The sequence below is a fragment of the Calcarisporiella thermophila genome (genome assembly GCF_041956535.1).
Source record: "Calcarisporiella thermophila strain CBS 279.70 unplaced genomic scaffold VTP21scaffold_26, whole genome shotgun sequence".
Lineage (NCBI taxonomy): Eukaryota > Fungi > Calcarisporiellomycota > Calcarisporiellomycetes > Calcarisporiellales > Calcarisporiellaceae > Calcarisporiella > Calcarisporiella thermophila.
Window position 1 is genome coordinate 204489 of NW_027192216.1, and position 18754 is coordinate 223242.

An 18754-nucleotide genomic window follows, 5' to 3' on the forward strand; every position below is an offset into this window, starting at 1 on the left:
AGCGGATGGCAATAGGAATTAGGTGTCAAACTTCGCGTGAGTTAGTATATTTATTTTAGATTGGCACGCGTTTCGATTTTTCCTGAGTTTGTGACGTCTCAATTTATAGAGTATTTCCATATTCTAATTTCATGGTCCTGAGTCAGCTGTCATTACAGACTCAACCACCTAGCAAGATGGAAGATGTCATCTTTAATGTCATCCTTTGGTGCTATGCAGCCGTGATTCCGCTGTTATTCATTGCCCTCTTCTTTATTAATGCGCCCTACGGTAACACTATTGTTTTTGTCCCGTATTCGGCCATTCACCCTAATTTAACCTTAGGCCGCTTCTCCTGCGGATCAACGGTCAACGGTCGCGTTGGCTGGTTCCTGATAGAAATTACTTCACCTGTGGTGTTTCTTCTTTCTCTACGCCTCCGAAATTCATCCCTACTCACCGCGCCCAAACTTTTCCTTTCTGCACTCTGGCTTGGCCACTACTTCAATCGTGCCGTTGTCTACACAATACGTGCTCCCTCTCTCTCACCGATGCATTATATAGTTATCTTGTCCGGAATCGGATACAATGTACTAAACGGATATACAAACGGTCGATGGATCGGCTTGTACAGCTCTTATGGAGAAGACTTCTTTGGTTTGAGATGCCTGGTTGGCTTTATTCTATTTGCTGCCGGTATGGCGCTGAATATCCATCACGACAACATTCTCTTCGGCCTTCGACGGAAAAAGGAGAAAGTCGAAGAGAATTCTGGTCGCCACCGCAAACGATACTTTATACCCTACGGTGGACTCTTCAGATATGTCAGCTGTCCGTCCTACTTCTGTGAGAGCATCGAGTGGATTGGGTTTGCCGTGGCTGCCTGGTATTCTCCTCCCGCGCTTTTATTTGCTGCGTCCACACCTGCAAATCTTCTGCCGCGAGCACTACGGACCCATGCTTGGTACCGGCGCACCTTTGGCGATAAGTACCCAAGCGATAGAAGAGCTTTTGTGCCCTTTCTTATTTGAGCAATTTCTATACTTGACATTTCCAATTCCCAATCTTATTCCCTACACTTTCCATTGTGCTAGATTTTGTGTCATGTTTTACCCTTGTTGCAATGCAAGTCGTCATTTTTAGATGTGGATCATTGAATAAAATAGTAGTGTATATATTTTATTACATGGAAATAGCGTATAGAACTCAAAACCCCCTCTGTGTCAACCATTCTCTTACTTCTCTTACATAGTTTCCTTTTACTACCACATGGCCGGTCGTCTTGTTAACATTGACAGTGGTGGGAAGATCCTTAGCGAGATCCTCGCATAATCTCTAAACATAATCCCAACCTACTTAATAATCGAATTATCAATACGAAAAGAAAGACTGCACCACTTACCCCAACATCGCCTTCAATCTTCCGGATAAGTGTTAGCACGCGCATGCCGCCATTTCGATAATCAGTGTAAACTGGTAGAGATTTGGAACGGGTACGCTCGACAAAATAAGGATAAGATCTAACAGCTTGGGCGGTGGTTTCTGTTGGAGAGGGAGCGGTTGTAATGGATGTATAAGATCGTGTCAAGATGCGCGGTGATAGATGCCTTAGAAAACTCATGTTGATCTAGTGTAGGAATTTCTAGTTTGCAAATAAGATATTTGTTTTCAATTTTGAGTCTTCTCCGTTGCCGAAGTGACTTCTACCAAGCCACATATTTCGAATTATAAAGCGGTATTTATTGCCATGCTCATCGAAACTTCAACTGTTGTAGAAAGGCAAAAAGTATATAAAGGGCTTTAATTAAAGAAAGAAAGAAAGATTGATGAATGCCTGATATAGTGTGAGTATAAAGTGAAAATACTATGTGGTGAAGTTTGAAAAAAAAAAAAATTACATCAGAAAACTATATAAAAAAAAAGATCAATGAAATCAAATCATTAGAGCAAAAATGCACTTAGTATTGAATTTTATGTTATATATTTTAGCTATCAAGGTATAAAGTCCAAGTGAAAAATAAAATATCTGTACTTAATAGGGGTGTATATTTACGATCGCCAGTGCGGACGTTGTTCACTGTAATAGGATCCGCGTCGGTAATCCGTATCATACTCCGGGTGCCTTGAATCCTCCCACTCAGCAGCTCCGTCCCTCCTCACCTCGTGCAGCTCAGTTTGCTCTTCTTCGGGCACATAGGGTTCATAAGCGGAATTCCAACGATCATCGTAGCCCACTCGCACCTGCTCAGATGATTGCCGGTCATTCCACCCACCCTCACGATAGTCTTCCCTGGAGCTTCGTGTCGATTTAAAGTCGGGGGCAATCGTGCTTGCGTGGCCAGCGGTAAGGCCCATCCTCATTTGTTCATACATTGCAGGTGACATAGGCGCGGCCGAATTCTCTGTGCGCTGAGTACCAACCTCGCTTAAATCCATATGGCTTGTATTTTCAAGTAATGCGGCCTTGCCAGGGGACATTGGTGCAGCTCTTGACTCAGGATCATACTGAGAGTAGCTGGGGCTAGTGTTTTCAAACGGCACAGACAAGAATTCATCGTCCTTCTTGGGCTTCTTCCGGCGAATGAAGAGAAAAGCAAGCGCACCAATCGCAGCCAGCCCAACAATGCCGCCAATAATTCCACCAACCAAGGCGCCCGTAGGAGTTCTGCCAGAGGCATTAGGGCTGGCATTTCCATTCAAAGAGCCTGAGGAACTCGAGCCAGAAGAAGGAGGTGGGGCAGTCTGAGCGGTGGAGGTATATTCCAGGTGGTCGGGCGAGTATTGGGGCATCCAAGTCCAACTGGTGGAGTCCAGCGCGATGACATGCCCATCATAAGCTCCTCCCTGCAAATATCCGAAAGCACACACCATCCGCGTACCAGCCATGGTGCATGTGTGATCATAGCGACCAGCTGGTGCGGTGCCTTGCACTGTGGGTCTGGACCAGACCGGAGGATTGGCCGTAGTGTCAAGAACCGCGATATCGCCCATAGAGGTATTATAATCAGAATCGGTCCCTCCAAAGAGGATCAGTTTCCCGTCCTTGGTTGCGACGGTAGTGTGTTGTCGACGAGGTGCAGGCACGTCACCGCCAGCAGTCTATATTCAAGAAAACAGCTGGTAAATCTACAGGCCCAAGCTCTCTCCCCTAATTTCGATCCAATGGACCCGACACTTACCAACAAAGTCCAAGAGTTCGTCTGTGTATCATACACAGCAACTTGATCCATTCCCACCATTCCCTGAGCATCACGTCCCCCCAGAATATATATCTTCTCTCCCACCATGGTCAGAGTGTGATGATATCTTGCAGATGGTGCCGTCCCCTGGGCAGTTATCTCCACAAAGCCATTGTTTTTCCCGCTTGTGTCCAATGCCAGTACATTTCCGGAGACTGGCGTCTCTGGACTTTGAGCATTTTCGCCGCCCCACATAAATAGTTTTCCATCGGTGAGCCTGGTCACCAGATTATGACCTTGGCGTGGAGGCTGGGGCAAAGAGATGCTAGGGGTAAACCATTGTTTAGCGGCAGTATCATACGTGTGCAAGCGATTAGTCTGTTCATCCTGCACACCCCCGTATAAATAAAGCGCCTTGTTCTGCGCACCCCCAATCGCAAATCCAGGGTAGACGACACGTGGCCCATCGGAGATGGTCAAATTCTCATAAGGGAGATCGGAAGATTGGAGGGAGATGGTATTGGAAAGATCCAGCGCTAAAAGCTCGTTGATGCGGCTATTATTATCTTCAACCAATTTGCCGCCGTAGAAGTAAAGTCTTTTAATTGAAAACAATTTCCAAAGAGCTTGTAAGAATGGGCGTGTCAACACGAACTTGAATGGGTTTGGATAAGCCTCATCCGCTATGGATCGCTAGACCCTGCTACTTACTTATTATCCATGAGAGCCGCCCCATGACCCCGCCTTGGTGTGGCGGTCAGGGCATTAGCCAGTGTCAATGCACTTAGGAAAAGAATGGGCTTCATAACTCTTCTAAGCAGGCATGAATCTCAAGAAGAGAATCCACGGTGAAAATAGCAAAAGAGGGACAGAGAGGGCACTAGTCTAAAAATAAAAAATCGAAAATAAAGTTTCCTATACGTTTATTAGCTGTTGATGGGAGAGGCGTGAAACTAAGCAAATTCAAGCGAGCGGCCTATGCCCTTTCATCCTGCACTCTAAATTTAACAAAAGCTCCAGGGGCAAGAATTCAGGAAAAAGCCGAGACAAAGATATTAATAGAAAGACAACCTCTATGAGGATCTCGATTAAGGCACGACTATGTATTTCTTTTTCTGGCTCTTCGTGGCGGCCTCTTCCATCATGGGAGATGGGTCCACTACCAAGTTGGAAATAGGGTGGCACTTGGGTATGGCGAGTAGAACCTCGACCTATCGCTCATCCTCCTCTTGTTTAGCTCCTCCATTTCTTCTAGACAACGCCCCGAGTCAGCATGCGTTGGTAATCATATCCACGGACTTCTAGCCAGTGTTTCAACTGGGCATTATTTCCAAGGCCCGTCCTTGCGAACGAAGCAGTTCAACTGCGGGTGAAAGGGAGGGGGGGGGGTGGAGCAAGTATGAGTTGAGATCAATAGATAACAGCTGAGTACGAGTGGTGAAACAACATAGGCTGGCAAAGGGGGGGGAGACGAGGAATTGGAAACTGAGAAAAAAAGCAAATGAACTTGTATGGTTTAATGTTAAGTTCTGTTGACCCGTCACGTTCTATGGTTCTATAGTGAGAGTTAAATGTCGGTAGGAAATACGAAAATTGGAAAAAAAATGGTTGGAGCTTAGCAAGATTGGTCGGCGCTAATTGGAGGTATTTCATCCCTCTCCGACAGAAGCCAAGCATCGTCCATGACTTAATTTATCTGCGACATTAGGAAAACTAAAATTTGTTTGTAATGTCTTTGGCATTGCCATAACAACAGATCCGCCCACACTGACCTTGTCAACCAAGGTGACTATGCTTGCACGTGTCAGCTCTTTTTTTAATTCATCTTGTTTCCAGGTCAATCCCCATTACTAATATCTTAGTGTAAGAAACCGGAAAACAGAACAACAGAAACATTTTACTAATGACATAAATAGAAGTGTAGAAAAATAGAAAAACTAAAACACAGAATTTACTTGTCGCCACACAATGCAACTCAATTAGGCGCCCTTGTGGCTGCCCAATGACCATCACGCTTTATTGTGGCTCGACTCTGTTCCGTGGGTGGTTGTGTTCTGATGGGAAATTTTAAACTTTGCTCTAGAAGCAGAGCTAGGAGCAGGGAGTTAAGGGACTTGGTTAAAGAGAGGGAGGAATGGGGGTGCCGGTGCCCCTCCTTGCAAAATGCTTGGGACTCATCGCAATAGCCGTTATGTAAACAGTAAAAAAAAAGAAACATGTAGATAAAGATAGGAAGGAAAAAGAGAAACCTTGGAAGGTCATCAGTGGTTTGAATCGTGAGGTTTCACAGGGGAGTTATTTTTGGCGATACATCATACGTATATTTGTTCAAGAAAAACTTTATTAGAAAAAAAAACATTAAAAATCTAAAATTAAATCTAAACGAATTTTCTTCCAGCCGAAAGAGATATATAAAGCAGACTCCCCCCTACCGACTCCCCGCCTCCAGTCTTCCTACTCTATTTTCACTGAAAAAAAAAAGGCTTCCTTGTGTCGTATTTGATAAATAAACATCAATGGAAGACAGCCTTGATCCCACAGCAGCATTCCATTTCTACTCGATGCTTTCCCCCTCGGATAGTAGTGCAGGCTCTGTTTCTGAGTTCGACATGAACGAATACCTTTCGCCATTCCAGCATCCCTCGGATGGTTTCTCGCCATCACTACTACTACTTGAGAGCGATGGTGAGTGCGCAAGCCTTACCAACACCTCCATCTCTACCCCCATGGACGAGTCCTCCGAATTAATGTCGAAGCTGCTCACGGCCGACGCGTCGCTCTTCTTTGAAGGACTCAAGGAGCTCGAGCGATTCGCACAGTTGCCTGCGGAGTCGCAGCCACAGCCACAGCCGCAGCCATTCCAGCTCCAACCGCACCCCGCCTCCTCCGTCAAATTGGAAGAGTTTTCCCCGCCCCTGAACGTGGCCGACGTCTGCTCGCCACAACAGCTGCAGACCCCAGCCTACTTGGCCGCCACCACTCCGCCGCAAACACCTCTCCCCTCCGAATGGAATTATGCGCTTGGCTTTTCCCCTTCACCCTCCTCCTTCACCCTCTCTCCGTACCCCTCCTCCTATCCACAAGAGAAGCCCTCTCGCCGGCGCCGCATGCCCGGCCACTTCGCATGTCCCCACCCCAATTGCCCGAAAACCTTCACACGCCCCTATAACCTAAAATCCCACATGCGAACCCACACCAGCGAGCGGCCCTTCGTTTGTGGCCATTGCCCAAAGGCGTTTGCGCGCCAGCATGATCGGGACCGCCACGAGAAACTCCATTCGGGAGTGAAGCCCTTCGTATGCCCCCACTGTGGAAAAGCCTTTGTACGGCAAGATGCACTTGGTCGACATTTGAAAGTAGAGAGTAGCCCATGCAAAGGCACTATACATCAGTAGCATCCTTCCTAGTTATCCACTCTTGATACAAGTTTATCTGCTCCCCTTCCACGCAATTCCCCTCCTCCTCCTCCTCCTCCTCCTTCTCCTTCTTCTTCTTCTTCTTCTCCACTTCTCCCCTTCTCCTCCAAATTTCTGTTGTACATAGGCACATATACATGCACCACTTTTTTTTTTATTACTACGTTTATATTCATGTTTGTTTATTTCGCTTATTTCGCTCCAATCCTGTTCCACTGCCATTTTATATTATTTTTTTGTTTGCCTTGCTTGCACCATTTCGTTGTAAATATTATATTTCAATATACATAAGAATGCGAGAAAATAAGAGCAGGTTCCTAAGATTCATTCCAATCTCGCCCAAATCCAAGTTTAGTATTGATTGAAAGTTTTCATTTTGGAAGCAAAAACAAACACACTCGAAAATAAATAGGATTACAAATACACACAGTCCTTGTAGTGAGATATAAATAGAAATGGCCTCCTCGGCCTTGGAGAGGGAGAGTTAGGGGGCGTCTGCCTCCATGCTTTATTTCTTGCTCCCAAGCATGGCAGCAATGGCGGCGCCCACGCACCCTCCGTCCATGGCAATTCCGATCTCAATACGGTCATTCTTCTCCTGGCCCAGAAGGGTGATGATCGAGCGGCGGGTGCGCTCCTCAAAGTTTGGGTAGAGTTCGTAGAGACTGCCCGTGATCCCAAGCACGATCGGGCCCTCCTGTCCAATGATGCCGATTTCTTCCTCTCGGCGCAACAGCGACACAGTAGCAGCGCCCAGGAGGTTGGCAGAGCGGTCACCTATGATGCGTACAATCTCTCGCACGACCTGTAGATCCTTTAGCGCGGGCGACTGCTCAAAGCGGAAGTTCTCCTCCAACAGCTGGCGAGTGGTGGAGAGCTCTTCGCTGACGTCGGATTCGATTGTGCTCATGAATGCGGTCTGGAACTGGAAAGCTTTTTCAAAGCCGGCGGGGACGTTTCCGGAAAAGAGCAAGCCCTGCTTCACGGCATCGATCAACACGCGGCGCGTGATTTCCCCAAGATACATCCCCGAGCACATCTTCTCAAAGGCTTGGAATCCGGGAATCGTCGACTCCTTGTCGAGCTCAACGTCATATTTCGTAAGGGGAAGATATTCTGCGCTGCCGAAGATATCCCATTCTGTGTTCAAGATCATACGATCTGAGGAAGGGTCGGTGACGAGGTCCGCGCATTCCTTGAGTTTGGGAATGTTCTGCGTGCGTTCAATGTAGGCGGCATTGGTACCGGTGCCGAAAATAATGCCTACGGTCGTTAGAGGGTTTTGGTATGCATGGGCAACCAGAGTGCCGACAGTATCGTTGAGGAGGGCAGACACGCGGATGGGCAGACCCTTTCAATAAGGAGAGGTGGGTTTTGGATATTAGCGTGTGTGAATGAATGGAGAGTGCATAGTACAAAATGTGGGAAAGAGGATGGGGTAGCAGCTTAAATGGAGAAAAGATGCTCCTATTTACCTTAGCGTCGAAACCCTTTTGCAGCTGCTCGCCAAGATCAAGCCCCAAAATCTCATTGACTACAGTAAATCCTTTGCCCATCTCCAAAATGGCGCCCTTGTTGACACCAGTTTGTCTAAAGAAAAGTGTGTCAAACAGAGCAAATCGACCGATTCAGATTGATCAATGGGCTTACTCAAGGGGGAAACTCCACACGACGCCCATCTGATACTGGTCCTCGTGCTTTCCAGCGGCTCTAATCTGTTGCAAGAGCGCCTCGGTCTTCTCTACGATCCAGCCAAAGAGATTCTCAGCGGAACCGGTCTTGACAGAGTCCAGGATGGAATGTTTGTGCTGCACAACTTCCACTCGGCCTTCACCGAGCAGTTGAACGGCAGCTACACGGAGATTCGAGCCGCCGACGTCGATGGCAAGGTAAGTCCCCGTCTCATTGCCATGGGGAAGCGAGGTGATGTAGGAGGGATTCTGCGTGTTACCTCGGGCGCTAAGGCCATGCATCAGCTCTCCGGTAAGGCCGGCAACGACACGCTCCAGCTGGTCGCGGTCAAGGGTGAATTGGGTTCGAATGTTGGCTACAAAAGCGTCAAGCGACATGGCTGTCTGGGATGGAGAATGGGGGGAAGAAGCTAGGGGGAAATGCGCCGGGGAGGGAATTTGGGGAATTTGGCCGTGGGAGAAGAAGAGAGAAAAAGAGGCGGCGGTGGAGGGTCGGAAGTTAGGAGACAAACAGAAAATAAAGGCGACGAAGAGGGGAAAAAATTAAGATGCCCGCTGATTTGTTGGGCTAACTCTAAACAATCGCCCCCACACTCGTACAAGAGTCCATGTGGTGTGCCGCTTCGACGGAGAATATGTCGCCGCAACTCTGCCCGCCTGGCGACCCGCCGCCCGAATCAGAGCTAAACCGATTCAAGATTCCAACCCTGCTGAGGCCAGCAGCCGGTGGCCGGCTTAAGGTTGTGGATCTATTCCTTATCGCGGGTTTAAGCTCGGCCTTTATCTTGTATGACAAGATCTGAGGGAAGGCTCCACGCTCTTGCTTCTTTTGTAGGGTGGTTGCGGAGCACGCTGAGGGCCGCCGGCCGTCGGTGTGTGCCTCGTGGGGGGGAGGGGCAGGGGCACGTAGGCGTGCATGGATGCGGGTCCGAGTGGCATGCGCTCTCTTATTTTCTTTGAGGGCGGCAGTCATGGCCCTAATGCCCTTGTGGGAATATTTAAGTCGCAACAAAGCAAGTCACGGCGACACGTAATGATTATCTCTCTCTGTTCTTTCTCGTTTTTTCCACGGCGAAGCTCTCATCATGTCAGTCCGATTGCCCCGAATGGCCATTCTTACGCTCTTCCATAATCCCCGATGCTCCAAGTCTCGCGCCGCCCTTCAGCTCATTCAGAAAGAAGTAGAAAAACACGAGGATCTTGGCAACCCTATCGAGCTGGAGGTCGTGGAGTATCTCAAAAATCCCCCCACCGAGACTCAGTTGCGCAATATTGCCGAATTCATGGGTGGCGACAAGGGAGTTAAAGCCATGCTGAGGCCCGATGCTCCCAACGCCGAGACTGTGGAGGACATGATCCGGCTAGTACAGGAAGACCCCTCGCGATTGGAAAGGCCACTGGCTGTAGATTGGAATCGCGGCTGTGCAGCGATTGGGAGACCTCCTGAAAATATTCTCAAGATAGTGAAAGGAATCACGGAATAATTGATCGGGGTGTGAGAGGAGGGAATAAGTCAAGGTCAATGCTTTGTCCCTTTGTGTGTTACTCTTTCTCTATTTTTGAGGTAACTTGTCATTTTTGTCAACATCAACCAAAATTTGGAAATAGATTAGTTTTTGAATATCTCTCGTGCTTGGAAAGGGGCTTTCTTTTCTAGACAGAGTCGGCTGCATAGAACTTCCTCCAGTGGAAAACTTTGGTTTTCCAATATCTTCGCCTTGGGGGAAACTAGACCGTTTCATATCTTTATTTGAAACTCCTTTGTTTGTATTCGATTTCCGTACAATTTTTTGGTTTCTCTTCCTCTAATCTGTTGGTTGGATTCTTGTTGGTCTCTTGTCCTTCATTTGTTGTCATTTTTTTCTTCAAAATTATTTATTCGTTACACATAAACCCCATCTTCCCCATCATCCTCACATAGATCTCATCCATCACATAAAGAGGCCGATGGCATCGCCTTTCAACAATAAGGGTTTATATAATTTGCTTTCCAACCAGGACGAAAAGCATATGCTCCCGACTACCAATGGCAAGTTCCCACACCGTGAGTACCTTGATTTAGCCCTCCCCCTGGTGCACCGATGTGAGCTCCCACCCTCATCATCCCCCATTCTACTCCCCATTTTTCTGTAGCTCGATCCTCGGTAAAAATATCGGCTAGACAGCTCAGTTTGGTTATCCTCACAGTGCAGAATGCATCCCTTGCGCTTATGATGCGATACTCCCGCATTGTACAGCGCCCCGATCAACCCATGTATCTTGCATCGACTGCAGTCTTTCTTACAGAGGTCGTAAAGATTGTCGCCTGTCTTGCCGTGCTCTTTTACCAACAGCGCACCATTTCCCGCTTTCTCTCGACATGGAATCGTGAGATTCTAAAACGGCCCACGGAGACCATGAAGATGATGATACCTGCTGGTCTCTATGCCCTACAAAATAATCTGCTCTACGTCGCCATCTCGAACTTGGAAACGGCCACATTTCAAGTGACCTATCAACTAAAAATTCTCTCCACCGCCGTATTCTCTGTTGTTCTACTCGGTCGATCCATTTCACGCGGGAAATGGGTGGCACTTGTGCTCCTAATGTTGGGAGTAACCCTGGTCCAATTGCAAACAGTTACCTCTGGCTCCTCCTCCTCCTCCTCCTCCGCTTCCCTCCTCAAAAGCCAGAATCCCATTATTGGCCTGTTGGCAGTGCTATCCGCCTGTGTTTCTTCAGGATTTGCAGGTTGCTACTTTGAGAAGATTCTAAAATCAAGCGAGACGAGCATGTGGGTTCGCAACATCCAACTGGGTCTCGCCTCGCTTCCCCTCACTCTGATGGGGATGTTTTATGATTGGGACGCAATCAAGGAGGGCGGTATACTCCAGGGCTATGATGCAATGACTTGGGGGGTGGTCCTGAACCAAGCTATCGGAGGGTTGCTAGTGGCCATTGTGGTGAAATATGCCGACAATATTTTAAAGGGCTTCGCTACCTCATTGTCGATCATCATCTCCAGCATCGTCAGCATATACCTCTTCGGCTTTCAAGTTACCCTAGAGTTCACAACCGGCGCCACCATCGTAATGATCGCGACTTTTCTCTACGGTCGACCGGAAAATAAGCCCATGTCTATAGGGGTGATGAAGCAAGAAAAGTAACGTGCAATATAGGTTGTTATTGTTCTTTTTTTATGTGTAATTTGATCATGTTCCGATTTTCCTTCTCTCCTCTTCCCCTCACGCTTTTTTTTTCCTACTCTTTTTTCCTTACTTATACATACATATATATTACTAGGTTTATATTTTCCTTTTTTAGATTCTATATTTTTTCCTTCCTCTTCCAACTCTTATTTCTTGTATAATTATAATCCCAGTGCCGCCACATTACTTAAGGTGAAGAGTCTTGGATTTTTCTCAGCCATTAAAATGTAATACCCCACACCGCTCAAAAAAGAATAAACAGACTCTCGCGATTTTAGAAGAATGGCCGGGCAAATGGCTGAGCTGTTGCAGGTATGGGCAAGGAGGATGGTGCGGTGACTTGGATAAGCCGCCTATGGAAAAATGTGGGCCAAATGGGTACAATGAAACTCTCCAGATGATAGAACTCTATGATGACAGCACCTGGTAGTAGAAACTAGGAGTAGGCTAACTATAATTAATATTGCCAAGAACTGTATCAGTGTCTTGAAACACCATCCTTGACCGGCGCAGTGCCAAAAACAGATTGTGAACGAGCCGGTGGAGGCAGAGCGAGGCGGACTTTCCGTGAATGGAGATCTTGGCTGACGTGGTGAGAGCAGGAAGAAGTTGGGAAGGGAAGGGCGAACTAGAAAACATAAACCAAGGGAATACCCAAGCTTTGGAACAGAATCTGAGAGCACAACCACCATTTCTGCTTACAAATGCAGAAAGGCAGCAAAGCAAGCTAGTCGAGGGTTGAGCTACTCAGCTAGGGCTAGCGTCGCCGGATTACAAAGAGGATTGAACAAAAGACCTAAACTCCATAAGCAATAGACTCGAGAGACCATACGCAAAGGGCACGCTCATTTAGGCCTAGCTCCTTGGTCATCTATACCATACCTTTCCAGCATAGCTGGTATTAAAAATAATTGAGACCCAAGGTTGGAGAGGATTAGGCCTATCGGCAAGGGTCTCAAACCAACAACTCAAGCAAATCAAATGCCATAGAGCGAGCCTACTGGCGGGCGATTATTCCACGCACGGACCCTCCTCTGAAACCTAGATGATGGCGATATCATCCGATTGGAGTGATTTTGCCGATTTTTCTCTCTGGCTCATATGTTGCTTGTTACAGCTGAACGCTTCAATGGCAACCTTTCCCGGAATAATAATAGGCCATCCTAGTAGTATGTTTCGACCTCACTAAGGCCTGGACTAGTGCCATTCTAATCTGGCTGTTCTGTATTTTGTTGGCCCCGTGTATGCCTTTAACTCTTCCCCCCCTCCCCCCCGGGAATAAGCAGGGTCACCAAGGAGATTGGTGAGGAGAGTCGGTGGGAAGTAGCAAAACCCGAGAGGGAGAAAAAAATAAAAAATCGCGACTAGCGTTGTCAAACCCTCCAATGCACCTTGCGATTCACGTGTTTGCATACCTATGAAGTCTTACGAGCGCATGGCCACCTTAGTGCTCGCGAGTCTTAGCAAATGGGACACCGAAAAAGGCGGCGGCCATTGCGCTGGCGTGTGTTCTTGGTGACTTTCCCAGGACTTGGTACGATTACGAGTCGTGATCGGGAAGCTAGGGGCAGGTTCTACTTGCCTAATCCATCATGACTCCGGTTTATCTAAGGTGGTACATCATAGAACGCAGTGTTCAGGGACAAGAGTTCTACCGAATCCTAATGTTCATGGGAGAATCTGACCGTTGTTCAGGTGAAATCCCTCCCCTCGGCCGAACTGAGGCCGTCTTATCTAGACATGCCTCCCCCCCTTAAATGGCCCCAACTGGGCAAAATTTTCGAGACATGGTTCATAATCGTGCGGAACAGCGCTAGTCAGGCTAAAACCCAAGCTGACGGACCACTCATCGTGAATCTCATTCGCCCTCCTCGTCAACAACCGCACTCCCCCTAATTTTCTTGTGAAATTACTTAATGCGTCAAACACTCTCTTCAACAGCCTCTAAACTAAATTTGCCATTATCAACAAACATATAAAGCAAGCGGCACCGAGAGAAATCTCAAAATTAAACCCACTCCCTCCTCCTGATTTTCTTAAGGTACTCCTCCACATTCATTAAATCACTTTTCACTCCTTACAATGCGCACCTTCAACATCCTCCTTCTTGCTTGTTACGCCGCCCTCGTCAGTGCCGTGGACATCGAGACTCCTCTCAACTCCCAGGCCGTTGACAGCGACGGCTTCATCGTCGTCTTCAAGCAAGGCGTCTCACGTGCCGCCGTGCCTCAGTCGATGCTCCAAGGAGAGGACGTCAAGTCGCACCGCATCGGCGAATTCCGTGCCGTCACCGGTAAACTCAATTCCGAGTCAATCCAGGCACTAAAGGACAGTCCACTTGTCCAACACATCGAACGCGACGTCAAATTCTCCGCCAAGACCGTCCAGAGCAATGCTCCATGGGGCCTGGCAAGGATCTCCCAGAGAAACAGACTGAGCAGCTCCAACGTTAACCAGTACCTTTACGACCCCAATGGTGGTCAAGGCATCTCTGTTTACATCATGGACTCGGGCATCAATGTCCAGCACGAAGAGTTCGAGGGTCGCGCAGTAAGTAGTCTATGATTTCCCTCTTGGCGAATCCACTCCCGCCATCGACCAGTCCGCTAACTCGTACGTTGATTGAATTATAGCGTATGGGAACGACCTTCTATAAAAACAGCTTTGATGACTACGGGCACGGAACCCACGTGGCTGGCATCGTCGCCGGCAAGACTTACGGTGTTGCCAAGCGTGCACAGGTTGTGTCCGTTAAGGTGTTGGACTCGCAAGGGAATGGTATGACGAGCACCCTCTTGGCTGGCCTGGATTGGGTTAATCGTAATGCGGTAAGTGCTGGGCAAATGACCAAGTTTCAGAGTGAAACAAGACGCTGAGACATTTTATATGATTGGCAGGATAAGGATAGAAGCATCGTGAACATGTCTCTTGGCGGGCCCATCAGTAATGCTCTGAACATGGCTATCGAGGCTGCGGTTGCAAACAACACCATCGTGATCGCAGCGGCAGGAAACGAGAACGTCGACGCCTGTACCACTTCGCCCTCCACCGCCAGAGGGGTGATCTCCGTGGCCGCCACCGACATTAACGACCGCCGTTCCTCCTTCTCCAACTATGGCCGATGCACTGATCTGTTTGCCCCCGGCTCCAAGATCCCCTCTGCATACATCGGATCGAACACTGAAGTGAAAATCATGTCTGGCACTTCCATGGCCGCCCCCCATGTTGCCGGCGTAGCTGCCATGCTGTTGAACCGCGAGGGGCCGATCTCTCCTTCCGGCATGCTCACTCGACTCACCAACATCGCCACCAAGAACGCCATTTGGAATGCCCAAGGCACGCCCAACCTAATGCTCTATGAGAGGTTTGAGTAAGCGAAAAAGTCAACAAGAAACTGGCGATCTTTATATGGTTTGGTCGTTTAGCTTCAACTCGAGCGCGCCTCCCCTCCCTTCCCTCTCTTTATATAATCTAGTAATGCTCAATCCATGTCATTATCCTCATTAATTAAGTTGAACCCCGTCAGCTCATTCCAGCCTACGCATTCCTACTCATATACACGATCTTATTGTGTATTCCAATATTTTAATAAATCGCTATTTTCTGCTGTAATACTAATACCGACCCCAAAGTAAACTCGCCTCTTCATGCGAAATGCTCCTCCTCTGGAGGGTCTAGACCGGGATACTGGTCAATGCAGCACGGAGGTCCGAGCCAAGACAGGACTCTAATCACTCTCCCACGGTGTCCCGACACACATCACGAGTGAAGACTTTCTGCGCTCTCCATGGTTTTCCTCAACATGGTGATATTGTAGATTGATAAGCGTGTTTACGCGATGCAAGGCTAGACGGCTGGGCGACGAGGAGCTGGAACCCCCATTTCTGCCGATGCATTGCTGGAAACCGCTTTTCTGCGATGAGCTGTAGCCGAGACTCACTTGTTTGAGGTCAATGACCAGAGGGAGGCAGTGGAGGACCCAATGGCCGCCTCTGGGCCACAAATGTGTTGTATGCCGACGTTCCCACGAGATGTTCCCCCCCAGGGAGACTCCATGACCAAGTCGTGCCAAATATCGGCTTTGTGGGAAAATACTCTGAAATACGAGAAGCCGATTTGCTAAACCCGCGATGCACCTCCTAACGAAGCTCTCTCATAGTCATGCTAGCGCTCGATTCTCCACAATTAGGCAGCCTTCGGCATAGAAGTAACCAGAGAGAAGGAGAGAGCACACACAGTCCTATGCAGAACTTGGCCACCAGTGGCGGGGATTGATGGGCGATCCTCCTTGGAGGCAAGAAGGAGAGCATTGGATGTTGCATATACATTTCACACGACGAAAGCCAGCGTGCGATGGATGTCGTCAATCAGGAGAAAGCCACGCGTTTTCGATCGAACCCTCATCCATATCGGGGTTGGATCGCGAGGAAAGGTGGCCTTGGAACCCATCTAAGTCGCATTGCCAGGAATTTTTTTCTTCCACCTGCCGTGCCTCCAAATAGCCACACAACTTCGGGAAGGAGGAGGTGGAGGAGCAGCTAGTCGAGCCACTCTCCCCTATAACACAACCATATTCCTCTTAAGTATTTTGGATTGCAGCATAAGGAAGGTGGAACGCGAAACCAATGGCGAAACACGGAAAAATTTTAGCATGGTCAAACCTGAAAAGATAGGTCTGGCGAAACATGAAATTTTTCCATATACGGCAACGGCCATAATTTCGGGGACGGTCGTTAGGCCCTTAGCAGCCATTATATAAAGACTCCTCCATAGGAGTAGTGAGCCAAAGAGAAAAGAACAAAGCCATTGTTTTCGCTTCACTGAATTGACATGAACTTCTTTAAATACTTCTTTTTTATTTGGTGCTTGGTGGCGGCGATCCACGCCGTTCCTGTAGAATCTCCCGTCAGTGCTCAGGCTGCCGGCGACCGCTATGTTGTTGTCATGAAACAGGGCATCTCTCGCGCTGCAGCCGACTTACCCGTTTTCAAGGACAAAGGTGTCAAAAAGGTCACTATTGGCGACTTCCAGGCTGTCACCGGAAAATTCGACCCCGAATCCCTCAAGACCGTGAAGAGCAACCCGATGGTGCAGTTTGTTGAAAAGGACGTCGTGTACTCGGCGTCCTGGGTTCAAAAAAACGCTCCTTGGGGCCTCGCCAGAATCACCCAAAGGGAAAAATTGGCCGCTGGTGCGGAGAGACAATACTTTTACGATCCAAAGGGTGGAGAGGGCATTACCGCCTACGTGATGGACTCGGGAGTCAACATTCACCATCAGGAATTCGAAGGCCGTGCAGTAAGTTGAAGCTTTGGAAATGCGTGTTGACTGGTCCGATTCAATCGATCCCTAACCATGGTTTATTTTTGACAACAGAGTGTGGGTGTCACCTATTTCGATTATGACCTGGACGATCTGGGCCACGGCACCCATGTTGCTGGGATCATTGGTGGCAAAACTTATGGCGTCGCGAAGAAAGTAAAGATCGTGTCGGTCAAGGTACTAGACAAGAATGGGAATGGTTATTTAAGCACGATCCTCGCTGGAATAGAATGGGTGAACCGCAACGCGGTATGCATTTCCAAACTGAATCGCTCTACTAGGGAACAACGAACTAATAGCATTAATTATAATATTAGAGAAAAGGCAGAAGCGTAGTGAACATGTCACTCGGAGGACCTAGAAGTGATGCTTTGAACCAGGCCGTGGAAGCAGTAAGTGGAAGTTGGACATGGAGTAATTTTTGAGAGACCACTGATCTCTTACCTCTAATGAATGATAGGCTATTGCAAACAATACCATCATAGTCGCTGCTGCCGGAAATAGTAACGTGGACACATGCGGCTTTTCTCCAGCATCGGGCAAAGGAGTCATCTCCGTTGCCGCAACTGATATCAACGATAGACGTGCTAGTTACTCGAACTTTGGATCGCAATGTACAAGCCTGTTCGCCCCTGGGTCCCAAATCACCTCTGCGTATATCGGGTCCAACACTGCAGTGAGAGACGCGTCAGGAACATCCATGGCTTCCCCACACGTTGCAGGAGGTGTCGCCGTAATACTTGCGCGGGAGGGACTACTTACTCCATACGGTGCCCTCCAAAGCCTGAGGAAAAAGGCAACCAGGAACGCAATAGCTGATGCTAAGGGCACACCCAATCTTCTGCTCTACGTGAAGAACCCGCTTGCCGACATCTGTAAATATTAAAATATAATTTAGTTAGACGTATTTAAATTATATTTTAACCCTCTTCTCTAGTACCAATCAATCGCACACCAGTGCATGGTGCTTAACCTTTGTCACTCCTCTCTCCTTTTCTGTATATGTGATCGATAATCAGTATAGCCCTTGTATAAAACAACCAAGCGACCTTGTATCATGATTGTACCACCACTGTATGCTGTTTATATTCCAAGAAATATATTTCATACTTCCAATCATTGAGATGGGTTTGCGTGCCCTTTCCCATTTCTGCTTGTATTCCTACTTCCAATGTGTCTTCAGTCATTGCCTTTAGATCGCGAAAAGCAAATCAATGAGATAAATATATTTGACGATAGTATTATTATACCCTCGGCCAAAATTTCCCATCTTTGCTATTTATGACTTTTAAATGCTCCGGACAATAATATCGTGAAGGAGCATAGTGCATTATCAGACGATACCTTGTATTTTCTCGTGATAGCCAAATATTTGCTAGTAACTTGGTAGATTTGTCCAAGGTTTATTCAGGCGCACCTGATGTATTGTTCCAATCTATTGTTCCAATGATCACCGAGACTCGGGTAATCGAAAAAGGCGGGCATTCTTCATTCCTCACCTGCGACTATTACAGTTTGAACTGAGTTGATCGAAGAGCTGACAATTCTTTCAATAGTTGTTTTTCGCTATAGAGCATGACGCCGAAGGATTCTATGCCTCGGTTCCCTTTGGTTTCTAGTCCAGCTCTTAAAACTTTTGATTTTATTTATAATAAAAATGCTGTTGATTGTGAGAAAAAATTAATCAAAGCTCACGAATAGTCCAAAAAATTGATGCCAAAAGATCCGAGATGAAAATAGTCTATCGTATTAAGGGTTATAGTAATAAATAATTCTTTCTCTTTGAAAATGTCTCAGGATGAAGACTAGTTTTTTTTTTTTTTTTTGATCAATCAATGGAAACTTTTTATTTAATTTCCATATATTACATGAAGTTAATGTCAATGGACTTAACATAACGAGATATAGGTCCTTGGTCGATAGGCGTTCAATCGATATGCGTGTATCGTAGTTGACGTGAATAGCATGTACGTGAAACC

At 47.5% G+C, this 18754-nt stretch overlaps 12 protein-coding genes across 12 annotated transcripts; 7 read left to right on the forward strand and 5 right to left on the reverse strand.

The window, feature by feature from the left end:
- Positions 1-131: 131 nt before the first annotated feature.
- On the forward strand, positions 132-1010 carry VTP21DRAFT_6267 (uncharacterized protein; the record flags this gene model as incomplete). Its single annotated transcript, XM_069396878.1, has 1 exon — positions 132-1010. One exon carries the CDS (start codon positions 132-134, stop codon positions 1008-1010), a length of 879 nt encoding a protein of 292 aa, XP_069247152.1.
- A 175-nt stretch (positions 1011-1185) lies between these two features.
- On the reverse strand, positions 1186-1600 carry VTP21DRAFT_6268 (mitochondrial 54S ribosomal protein mL49; the record flags this gene model as incomplete). Its single annotated transcript, XM_069396879.1, has 2 exons — positions 1186-1314; positions 1382-1600. The coding sequence occupies 2 exons, from the start codon at positions 1598-1600 to the stop codon at positions 1186-1188; spliced, it is 348 nt and encodes a 115-aa protein (XP_069247153.1).
- Positions 1601-2028: 428 nt separating this feature from the next.
- On the reverse strand, positions 2029-3964 carry VTP21DRAFT_6269 (uncharacterized protein; the record flags this gene model as incomplete). Its single annotated transcript, XM_069396880.1, has 3 exons — positions 2029-3078; positions 3159-3756; positions 3870-3964. 3 exons carry the CDS (start codon positions 3962-3964, stop codon positions 2029-2031), a joined length of 1743 nt encoding a protein of 580 aa, XP_069247154.1.
- Positions 3965-5674: 1710 nt separating this feature from the next.
- VTP21DRAFT_6270 (uncharacterized protein) lies at positions 5675-6553 on the forward strand (the record flags this gene model as incomplete). Its single annotated transcript, XM_069396882.1, has 1 exon — positions 5675-6553. One exon carries the CDS (start codon positions 5675-5677, stop codon positions 6551-6553), a length of 879 nt encoding a protein of 292 aa, XP_069247155.1.
- A 529-nt stretch (positions 6554-7082) lies between these two features.
- Positions 7083-8643, reverse strand: VTP21DRAFT_6271 (uncharacterized protein; the record flags this gene model as incomplete). Its single annotated transcript, XM_069396883.1, has 3 exons — positions 7083-7925; positions 8050-8164; positions 8225-8643. The coding sequence occupies 3 exons, from the start codon at positions 8641-8643 to the stop codon at positions 7083-7085; spliced, it is 1377 nt and encodes a 458-aa protein (XP_069247156.1).
- A 196-nt stretch (positions 8644-8839) lies between these two features.
- Positions 8840-9238, reverse strand: VTP21DRAFT_6272 (uncharacterized protein; the record flags this gene model as incomplete). Its single annotated transcript, XM_069396884.1, has 1 exon — positions 8840-9238. The coding sequence occupies one exon, from the start codon at positions 9236-9238 to the stop codon at positions 8840-8842; it is 399 nt and encodes a 132-aa protein (XP_069247157.1).
- Positions 9239-9350: 112 nt separating this feature from the next.
- Positions 9351-9749, forward strand: VTP21DRAFT_6273 (uncharacterized protein; the record flags this gene model as incomplete). Its single annotated transcript, XM_069396885.1, has 1 exon — positions 9351-9749. The coding sequence occupies one exon, from the start codon at positions 9351-9353 to the stop codon at positions 9747-9749; it is 399 nt and encodes a 132-aa protein (XP_069247158.1).
- A 463-nt stretch (positions 9750-10212) lies between these two features.
- Positions 10213-11411, forward strand: VTP21DRAFT_6274 (uncharacterized protein; the record flags this gene model as incomplete). The annotated part of the gene is made up of 2 exons (XM_069396886.1): positions 10213-10309; positions 10399-11411. The coding sequence occupies 2 exons, from the start codon at positions 10213-10215 to the stop codon at positions 11409-11411; spliced, it is 1110 nt and encodes a 369-aa protein (XP_069247159.1).
- A 1634-nt stretch (positions 11412-13045) lies between these two features.
- VTP21DRAFT_6275 (uncharacterized protein) lies at positions 13046-13349 on the forward strand (the record flags this gene model as incomplete). The annotated part of the gene is made up of 2 exons (XM_069396887.1): positions 13046-13087; positions 13149-13349. 2 exons carry the CDS (start codon positions 13046-13048, stop codon positions 13347-13349), a joined length of 243 nt encoding a protein of 80 aa, XP_069247160.1.
- A 186-nt stretch (positions 13350-13535) lies between these two features.
- Positions 13536-14827, forward strand: VTP21DRAFT_6276 (uncharacterized protein; the record flags this gene model as incomplete). The annotated part of the gene is made up of 3 exons (XM_069396888.1): positions 13536-14003; positions 14087-14281; positions 14351-14827. The coding sequence occupies 3 exons, from the start codon at positions 13536-13538 to the stop codon at positions 14825-14827; spliced, it is 1140 nt and encodes a 379-aa protein (XP_069247161.1).
- A 353-nt stretch (positions 14828-15180) lies between these two features.
- Positions 15181-15902, reverse strand: VTP21DRAFT_6277 (uncharacterized protein; the record flags this gene model as incomplete). The annotated part of the gene is made up of 2 exons (XM_069396889.1): positions 15181-15549; positions 15789-15902. 2 exons carry the CDS (start codon positions 15900-15902, stop codon positions 15181-15183), a joined length of 483 nt encoding a protein of 160 aa, XP_069247162.1.
- A 381-nt stretch (positions 15903-16283) lies between these two features.
- VTP21DRAFT_6278 (uncharacterized protein) lies at positions 16284-17747 on the forward strand (the record flags this gene model as incomplete). The annotated part of the gene is made up of 5 exons (XM_069396890.1): positions 16284-16751; positions 16830-17024; positions 17093-17167; positions 17236-17650; positions 17713-17747. The coding sequence occupies 5 exons, from the start codon at positions 16284-16286 to the stop codon at positions 17745-17747; spliced, it is 1188 nt and encodes a 395-aa protein (XP_069247163.1).
- Positions 17748-18754: the final 1007 nt, after the last annotated feature.